Source organism: Hippocampus bargibanti, linkage group LG17, assembly GCF_051943395.1.
Source record: "Hippocampus bargibanti isolate YZ-2025 linkage group LG17, ASM5194339v1, whole genome shotgun sequence".
Taxonomy (NCBI): domain Eukaryota; kingdom Metazoa; phylum Chordata; class Actinopteri; order Syngnathiformes; family Syngnathidae; genus Hippocampus; species Hippocampus bargibanti.
Window position 1 is genome coordinate 15,017,588 of NC_142750.1, and position 16,349 is coordinate 15,033,936.

The 16,349-nt window shown below is 41.5% G+C and overlaps 1 protein-coding gene across 3 annotated transcripts in view; it reads left to right on the forward strand.

Annotated features, from left to right (window-relative positions):
* The window catches only part of copz2 (coat protein complex I subunit zeta 2), a 26,400-nt gene continuing 10,051 nt past the window's right edge, over positions 1 to 16,349 (forward strand). The window contains exons 1-6 of one of the 3 annotated variants that reach the window (XR_016118123.1): positions 1 to 158; positions 3,617 to 3,685; positions 12,739 to 12,823; positions 13,967 to 14,058; positions 15,497 to 15,552; positions 15,817 to 15,894. Coding sequence is in view for 2 of the 3 variants with exons in the window: in XM_089019395.1 (XP_088875521.1) it covers positions 141 to 158; positions 3,617 to 3,685; positions 12,739 to 12,823; positions 13,967 to 14,058; positions 15,497 to 15,552; positions 15,817 to 15,894 (398 nt within the window). In the remaining variant the exon portion in view is untranslated. The remainder of the gene's footprint in view (positions 159 to 3,616; positions 3,686 to 12,738; positions 12,824 to 13,966; positions 14,059 to 15,496; positions 15,553 to 15,816; positions 15,895 to 16,349) is intronic. The other 2 variants (XM_089019395.1, XM_089019396.1) reach the window with 2 other exon arrangements.

Genomic DNA, 16,349 nt, shown 5'->3' on the forward strand with positions numbered 1-16,349 from the left:
TGGTTGTATCTGGTTGGCTGCGGCGTGATCGGGAACGCACCAGGGCGGCCCTGTAAGGAAAATCGAGCAGCAGTTGGCGAGATGATCTGACAGCTCAGAGGTGTCCACGTCAACACACCGAACGAAAGAGCGCGTCGGCAATGGATTCCAAGTCGCTGGTGAGGCTATCGGTTGTTTCACGGAGCTGCAAACAAGCGTTTCACTTTGGTGGAGAGCTGTTGACATATATATTGAATTATGTAGCCATATCAGCTAAACATTTGTTTGTCACGACAGCTGTAGTTGGCAGGCAGCATACGGTAGCAACCTCGGAGTTAAGTACAATCTATCGTGGTTATTCGAGTTTGTGTGAATTGGGTTGTCGAACAGCTGTGATTTTTTTTGTATTCCGTACTGTACGCAGAAAAAAAATAGTAGCAAAGCTCCTTATGTGGCGTTTTTGTACTCATTCGCTATAGTGTGGCTGAGCAACAGTCGTAATCCAATTATTCACACTGTTTGGGCGAACGTAACAGTTCCCAAGATGTTAAATGTAGACCATATTGCTACCAAGTGCGTTGGGATCGGGCTAGCATTATTTCCACGAGCTGAAAGAATGTCTGCTTGCGTCTAAATGAGAGCAGTTTGTGCCACGTCCACGTCTCTCTCTCTCTCTCTCTCTCTCTCTCTCTCTCTCTCTCTCTCTCTCTCTCTCTCTCTCTCTCTCTCTCTCTCTCTCTCTCTCTCTCTCTCTCTCTCTCTCTCTCTCTCTTCTCTCTCTCTCTCTCTTTCTGTCTCTCTCTCTCTTTCTGTCTCTCTCTCTCTCTCTCTCTCTCTCTCTCTCTCTCTCTCTCTCTCTCTCTCTCTCTCTCTCTCTCTCTCTCTCTCTTCTCTCTCTCTCTCTCTCTCTCTCTCTCTCTCTCTCTCTCTCTCTCTCTCTCTCTCTCTCTCTCTATGTCTGTCTCTCCCTCTCTACCCCACCCACTCTCTCTCCATCTCTGTGTATTCACATTCAGTATACTTCATCTGGCAACGTGTCAAAAAATATTCAGGAATGAAGAAATATACGCTATGAAAAATATATCCAACTAAATCGATGGCCGTCAGCACGTTCGATTTCTTGCAAAAGACTATTTTCAAGCAAACTGTTAGCATACTTCAAGGGGTCACTCAGTACGTATTGGAAGAGTTGCTGAAGAATCTCGTAGCAAATAAGCAAATTTGTCCCGCTGATACTGATGAGGAACTTTATTAGTGAAATATCAAAATCCTTTTCACACTATACTACTTGGTTTTCGCTGTTTCCTATCAAACAGGACAGTTTAATGGTGTCGATATTTTTTTTACACTATTGACAGCTGGTGGCCTTTTCTCACGAATTTAGACATACTAGCTTATAGCAATATCTGGCTTTGCAAATGAATAGAAAACAGAGTGGTCATACACGTGACACATTATATATTTCTGTTTGTTAAAAGAAAGCAAGATTATATATTTCTATGACTTAACCAATGTACTACCTTCATCGTGGTGGAGATAGATCTCTGTCATTTGTATAATCTATTTTAAGACATCACGTAAAGCAGTTATTGAAAACATAAAACAAATCTAAAGTCTCCTTTACGTCTCACACATCTGCTACAAGCTAAATTTTATCCTAAACAAGACGCTGAAGCTCCATTGATGACAAAGAGATTGGTTGAGTGCCCTGTCCCACCTCTGCCCTTCCGCGTGCCTACTCTAAGATCCATATATTTTATATACTGTATGTCTAATTTCTTTGAGGGGTGTAAACATTGTGTACAATTCTTGCTTTTAAAAGTTTCCCAGTTTAAACATTTAACGTCGACTTTGTAATGTCTTCAAGTAAATATAGGTTGAGCATTATTTGAAACTGGTTGTATTGTGTTTTAATTTATGTTTAACAGCTTCATTGGAATTGGAGTTGTATCTGGAATGCATTTATATAAATCAAAATACAGTGATACGTTGGCTTACGAACTTAATTGGTTCCAGGACAGAGTGTGTAAGGTGAAAAGTGTGTATCCCCAAAAAATAATTTCCCATAGGAAACCATTAAAATGAGAATAATCCGTTCCCAGGTCCCCATAAAACATAATTTTCTACTTCCTAATTTTCTAAGCCTTAAAACTACACAAAATATACCTTATACTAATAAATAAACTGTACTGTGTAATAAAGTCATTTTATTTAACTTTGTGATGGTCATTGATGGCTTGATGGAATGGAGTGGCCGGTTTCATCAGCATTCAACCCTTGATGAGGAATGTCGCCTTTTTCTTTCACCATCTTCAGGAATGATCCCTTGTAGGTGCTTTCTCTGTGATAATGTTACCTTGTTCCTCATGAATTGTGTTCTGTTTAGCTGGGTTGATAGCTTTTTGCATCAAGTGTACAGATGGCTTGTGCGGGTTATTTGTGGAGCCTGATTGATGGGATATTTTAACCTTGCAGTCTACACTCTGCCTTTGAACTATCAAAGTTGAAACGAGTCCAAATTTCACTGTTTTCTATTAATATTCTCATTCTCTCTCTGTCGTCTGCCTGTCTCTTTAATGTTTAACGGCCTCACTCTCTCTTTCTGTAACCCCCACCCCCTCACTGCTGCGTTCTTGACCAATCACGTGGCTTTAACCGAAGACTGGGGGTGGGGAATGGAGGACAAAAACAGTCGGCTGCCATTTTGTTGTTAGGAGAACGGGCTCGTTCGCGAACGACACATCACTCATTGTGGCGTGTATCCCCCCAAAAAATTGTATGCCAAGGTAAAATTTTCATAAATTCAACGTTTGTAAACCGAAAAGTTCATCAGCCAATAGGTTCGTAAACCGAGGTATAACTGTAGAATAAAAACAATTTCCTTTTTATCACATACAGCTCAATTTTTCATTATAATGCTATATTTACTCCAAGTTTAATGCTAATAAAAAAAACCATTAAGTGCAGTCCTGTTTTATACATGAGTGTGTTGAAGAAAGGAGAAAAGAAAGTCTTCTTGTTATTTATCTTCATCTTCATGCTTGCTCCCCTGAGCTAAATAAAACAGGCTGGAAGTAAGTTGTAAGTGTCTGGTCCAAGTTCTGTGATACACTCTGACTGTGAATCTATGCTAGTCAGTGCATAACAGAACTTTGTCCCGAGTCTAAAAAGCTCTTCTGACAAATGGAAAAGTGAAAAACTCTTTTGTCCCATCAACATATGAATCAGGATTCTACATAAGTGTTCACTACATTCCATCCATCCATTATCTGAGCCTGTTACGCACACCAAAACGCCAGGTGTGCTGGAACCCATCCCAGCGATCTTCAACCCCAAATTTTGGGTGGAAAAAATATATATACACTGTATGGCAATCTCTGAAAATTCAAAAGTTGAGAATTGCACAATTCAAGTGGTCTAGTGCAGTCTGTAACTACATTGGGTGCTGTCATGGTGCTTACTTTGCACAGAATAATTGCCACTACATGATAGATGACAGAAATGGAAAAACAACATTTTTTTTGTGCATAGGTGATAATAAAGTGTGTACAAGTCATAAGAATGCTTCTCGCAGCCTGGATGTTTTACTTCATCTCTCGATTCAAAAATGAACTATTTTCACCCTGCTTTTTTGCAGGAACCTTCCCTCTACACAGTGAAAGCTATTTTCATTCTTGACAACGATGGGAACAGACTTCTCTCAAAGGTAAACTGAAAACCATAATCAATATCGAGAGTAGGGTAAATAATAGAGATTAGACAGAATAGAAGTTATAGTTAAAAGTTTGATGTTGTTATATGCTTAGCGAACATGTGTGACTAGAATACACAATTGAAGCACAGAGAAACTTGGGGTCAATCTGAGGTAAACAGACACAGCCTGTTAACCTGTCATCTCTGGCCTTCAAATCTATCGGTTCAGGGAAAGACAACCAATTAAAATGTCTTCTCTATTGTTTATAGCTTTTGGTGCTTGGGACGTCCAGGGGCATGGTATTTAAATCAAGAAAACCATGTTTTACTAATGTATTACTTAAATTCGCATTTGCTCTCTATAAATAAATACCTTGGCAGAGGGCTGCAGAATTTGGGCGTCTGTTTTGACGCCCTGCCGGTGGCAGTAAAAGAAAATCTTCCTGTGTTCGAGCCTTTTTTTTTTTTTCCACAGCAGGGGTCTCAAACTCGCGGCCCGCGGGCCAACTGCGGCCCCCGAACGAATATTTTGCGGCCCGCCATGACATGAAAGATTAATGTTAGTGCGTGATTGATATGAATGAAACTTGTGCGTGGAGCTGAACAAACCGCTGAACAAACCATGGAACAAACCACCATTTTGGAGCTACAGAGGGAATTTTATCACAGATTTGCAGACCTCAAGACGCACAAAGCCACATTTCAAATTTTTGCGGACCCATTGTCTTTTGATGTGCAAGATGCCCCTCCTGTGTTCCAACTGGAGCTCTGTGACCTACAGTGCCACTCTGCACTCAAAGCCAAGTTCAGGGACGTGAATGGAGAAGCAGACAAGCTTGGGCAATGTTTGAGAGAGAGAGTTAACCCCCAGCTTCCCTGAACTTTCCCGAATGTTCAAGCGGACCATGTGTCTTTTTGGGTGCACATACTTATGTGAGAAGCTCTTCTCCACCTTGAACTTCAATAAGTCCAAGTACAGGTCCAGACTTACTGATGAGCATCTTCAAGCCCTACTCTCAGAGTCTCCACTGCCTCCTCCCTCAAGCCAAATGTGGCTCGGCTTTGTGAAAAGAAGCGTTGCCAGGTCTCTAGCAGCAAGAAGTAGGCAAGAGAAGCCATGTTTAGGACAGTTCATGTTCAATATTTTATTGATGTTCAGAAAGTTAAAGGTTAAAGAACTGTGAATACAGACATTTGAAACTTTGTTAAAATAATTAGTTTCCTTTGTTTTTTTTCCAGTCGTCTGTATCTGCCTTATGATCATTATAATTATTTTATTTATTTATGACTGGTTAATCGATGAAAAGGTTTCTTCAGCCGTCATCTGTACTTCTTTGAAGGTGTCGGACGTTTCGCTTCTTATCCAAGAAGCTTCGTCAGCAAACTAAGCTCTTTTAGTTTGCTGACGAAGTTTCTTAATTTATTTAGTTAATTTAGTTTTTATTCATTTTTTGTGTGTTAAAAATAAAGATTTTGAGAACATTGGAATGTTTTATCTGTGCTTTTCTTGTGAAAATCCTGATGTGGCCCAGCCTCACCCAGACTCTGCCTCCAGCGGCCCCCGGTTAAATTGAGTTTGAGACCCCTGGTCCACAGTGTCCGATCGAATATCTCTGACAGTAATAAATACAATGTAGCCTGATTGATTTTTTTAAAAATGTGGTTGTGATTATTATATTATTATAATACTATACTGAGTTGTGTCAAATAATAGCTTTCATCACAGTTAAATAATTACAACAATTTGGTGCTTTAAAATTCATTTGCATGAATCAAAATTGTAATCTCTGCCTTTATTGTTTCTGTAGGTGATTTGCCTTTTTCTCGTATACCTTTTATATGTTGGCTTCCTATGTTCGTGTTTTCGAAGGTGGGGAAACCACTGTCAGCCACCGCCTGAAGCGAACATTGATTGGCTGCCATTATATTGGCGGCTTGTTTGACTCCCATCTGGGCGGGCTTTGTGAATTGTCATATGTAAACCACAATAACAGTCATTATTAGTGACTTCAGGTTTCAAAACTATTTTTTTGTAAAAAAAAAGTGCGTTCTGTATGTAATATGAAGAGGAAATGAAACACTCTCATGGTTTCCCCAAATTTATAACGGCCCTCAAGAGGAAACCGTAACTACCAGTACAATGTGGCCCGTGGCAAAAAAAATGTGTTTGACACCCCTGATCTAAATCAAGTTCAGTGTTGAATATTTGTATTGCTCAGAAAATTGATCTTACTGTTTCTGATAAGTCAACCTAAGCACTTTCTAAGGACCTGATGTTCTATTTTATTTTTATTCTGTAATTATTTGGACATTTACAAAAACAAACAGTGAAATTCCCCCTCGTCTTTGAAACTAAAGGTTGCAGGTGGGACCAAAGATTGTAAGTCTCCTGAAAATCAATAAAATAAATGTAAATTTCTCCACTGTGAGACTAATAAAGGCATATCCAATCCAATCCAATCCATAAGGCCACATTTTCTTTTATCTTTTCGTCTACCTTCTTCTCTTCCTATCGGCTTTTCCTTTTTGCCACAGCAAATCAGTGTCCTCCATCTTTAGAGGTTTGATCCGCACAATTTTTTGGGGCCAAGCTTATACGTTGGATGCCCTTCCTGACACAACCATCTGTATTTATCCGGGCTTGGGACCGGCACAAGAGGACTTATGTCCCTTTGTGGCTACAGAAAAAGCAACTCGCTGAGTAAAAGCCTCCCAAAAACAAAATCGTCATCAGTACAGTAACCTTCAAAAAAGCAAAAACTATACTCCCCATTTGATGACAATGCTCTGGTCTTTCAGTGAAATGGGCATCTCTTTCCCTACATTACATCACAAACAGAACTTCAAAGTCCTTTAAGATGCTTTATCTTCCAGTCATAGTATATATATCTTAATAATAATAATAAAAATATTTCACCACGTAAAAGCTTGCCAAAACAAACATGCCAATCAAACCTCTGAAGATGGAGGACACTGATTCGCTGTTGAAGGGAAAAGCCGAAAGGAAAAGAAGAGAATAATACATTTCACCTACAAGGGCCGCCCAAGGGCCATGAGCATAAATATTCCAGCATCATAATTATAGCTCTGAAATATGTTGTATATGGAAATCTTATCGTTCTTGTTTTGTTTTAATTCTTCTGGGTAAGTCAGTGTCTCATTGTAGTAGACGCCATGCCGAGCTGTTGGTTTGCCAGCTTCCCTGCTGATTTGTTAATTATAAGATGGGAGCAGACTCTCTCTCTCTTGGCAGTCCATCGAAGTCGAGGATGACGTCGCTTCCATTGCTTTGTGGGGTATTGGACAGTGGTTATTGGCGCTGGCGGCGATGCCACTGTAGGTGACTATGAAGCCCGATTCTGGAGCCACAAATCCTGCCACATTCAGGACATGTGAGGCCAGGACCGGGCTGGCGAGACGGTACTGAAGCAGCACAAAGGTGTCTTTGCTCGTGCCGCACGATCCTCCTCTGGGTGCGCTTGTCTTCAAGTTGTGTCACCCCTTCGTGGCATAAGGAGCGCCACAGTGGCCTGTTCGCTGCAGCAGACTCCAGATCGCTGGGCTTGATGTTGCAGTTCTTTAGAGTCTGTTTAAGCTGGTCTTTGTATCGCAGCTTAGGACCACCAGGCTTCCTCTTCGCTGACAAGAGTTGTCCATAAAGCACCTGTCGAGGCAAGCGGCAGCTAGGCATCCGGATGACATGTCCAACCCACCGAAGTTGCCTCTTTGCCAGTATGGCCTCGATACTGGTGGAGGCAGTGCGTTGAAGGATGTCGGTGTGTGGAACACGATCCTGCCAGGTGATGCCAAGGATTCGTTGGAGGCACCTGATGTGGAATGCATCAAGGCGTCTCACATGGCGTCGATAGATGGTCCAGGCTTCTGCGCCATATAGCAGCGTGGACACACACACTGCTTGGTAGACTGCGACTTTTGTTGGAGTTCTTAAGTGGTTGTTTTCGAACACACGAGTACGCAATCTGCCAAAAGCTTTGGAGGCTTGATGGATGCGGGCCTGGACGTCATCATCAATTAGACAGGAGGGTGTTAGAATGCTGCCGAGGTAGCTGAATTGTTGGACAACCTTGAGGGGTGTGCCACTGAGGGTGAACGCTGGGGTTGGAGAACTCTCTTTTGCCATGACCTCCGTTTTGGTTACATTGATCACGAGACCGAGTGATCGGTAGACGGAGGACATGGTATCAAGGGCATTTTGCATGGCAGCTGGGCTGTGGGCCAGCAGAGCACAATCATCTGCATACTGTAGCTCGTGGATGCCGCTGATCAGGGTCTTGGTCTTGGCCTGTAGGCGTCTGATGTTAAACAGGTTACCATCCAGGCGGAATTGGATTTCTACGCCGCCACCTTCCTGGATGGACTTATGGAAGAGGAGCGTAGCTGCCATCAGGAACAGGTTGAATATAGCAGGGGCCAGTACACAGCCCTGCTTCACCCCGACTTCCACAGGGAACGGGGAAGATTGCTGGCCACCAACAAGTACAGTTGCTTGCATGCCGCTGTGGAACTGTTTTAGGATGCCGAGAAATTTGGAGGGGATGCCAAATTTCTGCAGTATGGTCCAGAGAATGTCACGGTTAACTGTGTCAAATGCCTTTGTAAGGTCAATGAAGGTGATATAGAGGTCCTTGTTTTGTTCCTTGCATTTCTCCTGAACTTAGCGCGCAGCGAAGATCATGTCCAGAGTGCTTCGATCCTTCCTGAAGCCGCATTGTGTCTCTGGGAGGATGTCTTCGGTAATGTGCGATGTAAGACGGAACAGCATTACTTTTGCAAGAATCTTGCCAGCAACAGAAAGTAGGGAGATGCCACGGCTGTTGCCGCAGACTGACTTGTCCCCCTTCCTTTTGTAAATGGTGACGATGTTGCTGTCTTTCCATTCCTGAGGAAGTGTCCCGTTTTGCCAGATGTTGCAGATGAGGTGGTAAAGCTTCCGTGTCAGGAGGTAACCGCCGCTCTTGAAGACCTCAGCTGGAAGTCCATCAGGGCCAGGGCTTTTGTTGTTTTTAAGGCTCCGGATTGCAGAGAGGACCTCTGTGAACTGAGGAGGTTCATCAAGGGAGGGAACTGATGGAAGCTCTGGGAGGGAGTCAAGGACAGATGTGTCTGAAGGGTTTACTTGGTTGAGCAGGGAGTCAAAGTGCTCTGCCCAGCGCTCAAGTATTAGCTGTTTGTCCTTCAGTAGTACAGAACCGTCTGCAGATTTAACTGGGACAATGTGTTGTCTTCGTGGGCCGTGCAGGGATTTTACAGCATCATAGAAGGCGTGTGTGTTGTTGTTGTCTGCATGCCTCTGGATTTCTTGGGCCTTGCTGAGCCACCACTTGTTCTCCATCATCCTCAGCTGTTTCTGTGTTTCACCACGGATGGCCTTGTAGTGAGAGAGGAGAAGTGGAGAATGAGGGTTGGAGAGAAGTGTGGTATGGGCTTTGCGCTTGGCTTCCAGAAGCTCCTGTATGGCAGCTGAGCTGTTATCGAACCAGTCTTGATGACGTTTCTGAGTGAAGCCGATGGTCTCAGAGGCAGCTTGATGAATTGTTGTCCTCAATTTTTTCCACCTGCTTTCAACATCAAGGTCACCGTTACTGGTGTCGTTGTCCAGGCTGGCAAGTCCCTCTGCCAGCTTGTGGCGGTAGCTGGCTGCACATTCTGGGGACTCCAGGGCCCTGGTGTTAAGACGCCTTTGGGGTTGCTGTTTCTTATGAGGAGGTCGAATTCTCAGCTTGAGCCTGGACTTGATCAGTCGATGATCAGTCCAGCATTCAGCCCCACGCATGGCCCGCGTGATGCAGACATCATTTTGGTCCCGTTGCCTTGTGATGATGTAGTCCAGTAAGTGCCAATGTTTGGACCTGGGGTGCATCCATGATGTGATGTATTTCTTTTTCAGTTGAAAGATGGTGTTAGTTACAATCAACTGATGCTCAGAGCACAGAGTGAGGAGTCGGAGGCCATTGCTGTTTATTTTCCCCGTCCCGTGCCTTCCGATTACTTGTTTCCAGAGCCTGGCATCAGTACCTACTCGGGCATTGAAGTCACCCATCAGAACAAGTTTATCAGAGGCAGGGATTTTGGATATGGTAGCATCCAGGGACTCGTAGAAGGCATCTTTGGTGTTATCGTCAGCATCCAAGGTGGGAGCATAGGCGCTGATTAAAGTTGCGAAGCGACCTTTTACCAGGGGAATACGCCAGGTCATAAGCCGTTCACTGATGCCTTGGGGGGACTCAGGGATGTTACTGAGTAAGCTGCTTTTCACAGCAAAGCCAACTCCATGGAGTCTTCGCTCATTCTCTGGGAGACCCTTCCAGAAGAAGGTGTAACCTTCACCAACTTCTGTGAGTGAATCCTCGCCTGAGAACCGAGTCTCACTGAGTGCGCCAATATCGATGTTGTACCTTCTCAGCTCATGTGCGATGAGGGCAGTTCGTCTCCGAGGTCTCTCCATCCCGTCTCGAGCATCGAGGAGGGTGCGAACATTCCAGGAAGCCAGGTTCATAGTCATGGGTTTGATTATATTTCGTTTTCGACCGCAGAGGGGGGATGCCTTGGTGGCTGCGGTGGGCCACCCAGGTGTGGTGGAACAAGCAATGTTTAGGTCACCTTTTCTAGACCCTTCCCCTATAAGGGGTGAGCAGTGCGGACCCTGAATAGGGCTGCTCAGACGCACAGGATGCTGCCGAAGGATAATGTTGCTCCATCCCATCTTCGCAACGACCATCAATCCTGTACCGCCCCTGTGTAGGAATCAAGCTAGAAGCTTCCAGTCACATCCATGACCTGCCCCCGTCACTTTATCCTATCGCCAGTGGACTTATATGGTGGAAGCTGAAACCTGCGCTACTAGTGGATTTAGTGTGAGGGACGGGGCGCGCAATTCCTTCCCCCACATACTTGGCCGCACCCACTGTATTCCAGTGGCAAGAGTGAAGACTCGAGACGACCTTCAGGTGAGTGCGGTTGCAAGGGGCTGCCGGTGGTCCGATCTGTTGGACTCCGCCTACGCCTACCCCCGGGTGCGGATTTGGGATCACTCTTTGTCTGGCCTCTACCCTCCGACCTGTTCGGCTTGGGTGACCCTGCCAGGAGTACAAGACTCCAGCCGACATAGCTCTCGGGGTCACGGAGACGCGCAAAGTGCCTCACCACGATAAGGTGGTGATCCCAGTCGAGGCACGGGAGCAGACTACACGATCATCGACTACACGATCATCGACTCACATTTTCATCCGCCGGGCAGCAGCAGCTTTCAATATTTAAAGGACAACCAACGTTACTTTTTTGTTTTTTAACTGACTCCAGAAAAACATTTTATAGCATCCAAAATACCAAAAAACACGCAGTATGATATTTTTAGTCAAATGCAAAACACCAATAAAAATGACTTAAAGTGTCCAAAATCTGCAAAAAATGAGCTGCGAATTGGGCATTTTCAGAAAGTCCCGCCCCCAGTTCGTGACGTCACGCCAAGACGTCGTGCATTGCTTGTGAATCAAAACAATGGCTTCAGATTCGGAGAATATGCTTTCTTGTTACACATCCAGTTATGAATATGATTCAAATAGTTCTGAAGAGAAAAGCATACATGTTTGCAATCGATTAAAGAATTAATTTGTGCCATTTTGAGGCAACATTGGGGGAAAATCTCTCACCCAAAAAAGAGGCACAAAATGGCGACCTCCAGTGGCCACCTCCGTTTCCACAGGCTGACTAATTCCTTTTATGGCGCTTGGACGCCCTCCTCTGGCCTTCTGGCAGCTTTTGGGTGCAACACGAGGTCCCCAGACCAAAGAAAGACAGTAAAATACATTGACGTGATGGAAGGGCCGCTACAATGCGTCTTTTTTTACGGTCAAGCACGGTCCTTTAGTGACGTCACGTACGGACTCGTCACCAACTCAAAAACAAGAATATTCAGCGCAAGTCTTAAAAGGTAAAATATAGCTATATGCGGTGGAATCCTATTAAAATACGCTCAGTAGAAGTCATTTGAAGCCATTTTACAAATTATGGACACAACTTGTCCAGATTCGTCGGTTGTCCTCTAAGCCTCAATAATGTAATGAATGTAAAAAGAAAATTGGATTTTTCCCTTTTTTTAGACAAAATTAAAACTAATATACTTTTTTTTTTCCAATTTATTATACCCTCATTCACTGCCATTTGTGAATTTATTCGGGAATTGAAAATGACACAGAGCACCATTCCTGAGTTTGTTCGGGTTTTGTTTTTTCTTGTTTGGGTGCCCATAAAGCGTTGGCCGTGGCCTCTGGCAATGTTTTTCCTTTCCACAAGGTGCCGCATTTCTCTTTTTCCATGTTTAGACTTTGTTCCATATTTACCTGTTGTTAAAACCCTATATAAACCAATATGTATGTATTGCTTTGTATTTTGGACAGCCGCCCTCATTTCAAGCTCATATAACTCCAGTCCCATGATGAAAGAATAGAGTCTAAGGTTTCTTACGCTGCATTGAATGTTGATGTAGTCCTAACACTCAATATTCTGTTTTCCTGGAATTCGAGTGACAATGACAAAAACCCTGGCACTGGAGTGGACACATTTTTGCACGTCTGGGAGTGAATGAGTTCATTAATCGCGCTACTTTTTTTTTTGAAAATCGCCTGTCAACACTAACTCTACTATCCTAGAGGTTTCTGCAATACATACAATGCAGTACAATCCAACCAGATTAATAAATTATACATTGACACGCCACACCTGTGTGCAGGCTGCATGAGATCGGTTCCCTCTCAGTGACAGTGTGAATTGTCATTTTTCTCGATGTGCCCTGCAACTGACTGGCGACCAGTTCAGTGTATGGTCTGCTTTCCAGTTAAAGTTAGTTGGGATAGGCTCCAGCAATTCCCCACAACCATGTGAAGGATAAGTGGTGTTGGAAATGGATGGATGAATACTGTATATCTTTATATATCTCCAACACTTCCAAATGCCACATTTATTGCATTTAATTTTTTTTCATGAGGAGTCAAATATGCTGTATGTGCTCAACTCTTTATTTCTAATTCTTTCCCTGTTCCGTCTTAGTACTATGATCCAGAGCTTTACCCCTCCATGAAGGAGCAAAGGAATTTTGAGAAGAACATTTTCAACAAGACTCACAAAGCAGACAGTAGGTTACAATTAGTCAGTTCATACTTCTTTTGTACACTGCTGTCTTTTGGAATCGTATTGAATATTGCGTTCATTTTGTCACTCACATATATATATATATAATATATATATATATATATATATATATATATATATATATATATATATATATATATATATATATATATATATATATATATATATGTATATATATATATGTATATGTATATATATATATATATATGTGTATATATATATATATAAATATATGTACATATGTATACATATATATATGTATATATATATATACACACATATATATATATATATATATATGTATATATATACATATATATATGTATATATATATATATATATATATATATATATATATATATATGTATATATATATATGTGTATATATATATGTGTATATATGTATATATATATATATATATATATATATATATATATATATATATATATATACAGTAAAGTCTCGTTATATCGATATTCAAGGGAGTCCGAAAAAATATCGATATAACCGGGACTATCGATATATCCGATATCGATATAACGAGACTTTACTGTATATATATATATATATATATATATATATATATATACATATATATATATATATATATATATATATATATGTATGTATATATATGTATGTATATATATGTGTGTGTATATATATGTATGTATATATATGTGTGTATATATATATATATATATATATATATATATGTGTGTGTGTGTGTGTGTGTGTGTGTGTGTGTGTGTGTGTGTGTGTGTGTGTGTGTGTGTGTGTGTGTGTGTGTATATACATATATATATATGTGTGTGTGTGTATATATATATATATATATATATATATATATATATATATATATATATATATATATATATATATAGGGCCGAAACGTCCGACACCTTCAAAGAAGTACAGATGATGGCTGAAGAAACCTTTTCATCGATGGACCACTCCTGTACGACTAAGAGCTTACACAGACATAGAACTCTTTAATGTATGATTGTTATTTTAATTAATAATGTATCATATATACTGTAGAATATATACTCTGTATATTTTGTTTTGATTGAAAATTTCACACCTCCCTTTCCTCTTCCCCTTTCTGACCACCCAATGTCCCAGATGAAATAGCTTTCTTGGAGGGAATGACTGTCGTCTATAAAAGCAGCATAGACCTTTTCCTCTATGTGGTCGGAAGCTGTCAAGAGAATGAGGTAGGATGCATTCCCAACTCCAATCCCCCTTTACAACTGTCAGTATGTTTTCTTGCAAGATCACCTTGAGCAGCTGTCTTCTCTGTGCCGGTTGAACATACAATCTGAGTTTCAACAATAATTCTAATCTTCTCTGGAAACACTCATCGTTCTACCACACAAATAAAGCCCACCCAAACAAGTAGAGTAGCTCAGGGATTATTGACGTCAAATACACTGTTCTGACACTGCCACATGAATACTGTCTACCTGTCAATCACAACTGACAGTGATTCCATATCGCTCTGCTCTGGCTCCTAACTGTACGAAGATCCTCCAGTCTTGTCTTACATTTAAAACATTTCCATGTGCCATGCTTCCTGTACAGTCCCTTGTGCATACTGTTATTTCAATTAGAGCAGTGGTGTCCAAACTCGGTCCTTAGAGGCGGCTGCCTGTTTTCCATCTGGGTCTTGTCCGCTCCACTGGTGCCATCATTCAGCAACTCACCACTCTCCACTTACCTTAATCAATTATTCCCCTTCAATGATACTCAGCTCCCTGGTTCTCTCCTGACATTCACCACCTAAAATCCAGAGACTGCCACTTTGACAGACGTGCTAAAAAACGATCTCGCAGTATCTACAAGCATACATAAGACCTTCCACTATTCAAATTTGCCGTTATCCATGCCCTGTTCATCTATGACTCAAAAGTCATCCGCTCTAATAACCTAAAAGTTGTTTTTTTTCCACCGTGAGCTAACTCACCAACCGTCCCGAAATCACTTCCAACTCAAGACACTGTTGATGCATGCAAGTCCCTTCTCGTGGTCTTCCATTGTAAGATGACTCAATTTACTCCCTGGATGCCCACAGGTAGCGTGCATCCAGTTTCAAGTTGGTGAAAACACAGCATTTATTTTAACAATATTGCAAGATTTGCTCCAGTGATCCTCGGAAGAGAAACAAGCACACAGCTGAAAATTGTGATAGGGGTATATAGCTTGGGAAAAGAAGCTAAAATGCTAAAAGCTTATAAGAATCTATGCCCTGGGCTTCAGTACAGGGTCAAAATAGACCGTGAAGACCAGTGTTACCTGCAACCAGAAAGATCCCAGTTGTTCTATAATTGAGCAGCTGTAATTAAACAGCTTCATAAAATGTCGCAGTCAGATGTAATCACAACGCAACATGACCCAATGCGGTGGGTGAACGGTAACAACAGTAACAGTAGTAGGGTATATATAAGAAGAAAATATACAGTATTTTATATTTTCCCAATAGCACGATGTCCACTTTAATGACCAACGTTTTGGAAAAGCAGGCCTTCTTTTGGTGTTAATTTTGGAGAGGTTAATCAACTGCTGGATTTACAGATTGTCTGTCTTATTGTCACACATTAAGGGCACCATATATAGGTCATCCTAAACTGATCTTTCTTTTTTCTTTTACTCAAGTTGATGCTGATGGCTGTACTGAACTGCCTATTTGACTGCCTAAATCAAATCCTGAGGTAATTAATCCACATATTAAATGATACTCTGCCTGAATATACTGTATGTAAGTGACATTGTGTATTTGATTCTGATCATGATGACGTAATTAACTCGTAGAGGAGAACATCTGCATAACAAGATGTACATTAGCAAAAATTGTGAAAATTGTTGAACCTGGTGGAATTTTGCAACATTATCCAAACTGCTTAAATGTTAGAAATCAGAGTACCGTTACTCAACTCTATCATGAACCTGAATTTGAATTAATTTGTTTTCTATAGGAAAAATGTGGAGCGTAGGTGTTTCCTTGAAAACGTGGATGGCGCCTTTCTCATTGTTGATGAAATCATTGATGGAGGGTAAGAATCCTGATACCTAGAATAAATGCTCTGCTATTATGTTTTGGTCTGCTTTAATAATGTGATGAATGTAAAATGGAAATTGGAGTTTTCCCACGCAGTCAGCACTATCTGTTGAAACCTATAATAATAATAATAATAATAATAATAATAATAATAATAATAATAATAATAATAATAATAATAATAAATGCTGATTACCATTTTGTGTTTGGGAGCCTTTTACTGAGCGAGTTACTTGTTCTGTAGCCACAAAGGGACACATGTCTTCTTGAGCCGATCCCAAGCCCGGATAAATACAGATGGTTGTGTCAGGAAGGGCATCCAACGTAAAAGCTTGCCCAAAACAAACATGCGGATCAAACCTCTAAAGATGGAGGACACTGATTTGCTGTGGCGACCCCTTGAATGGAAAAGCAGAAAGGATAATAATAATAATAATAATAATAATAGTA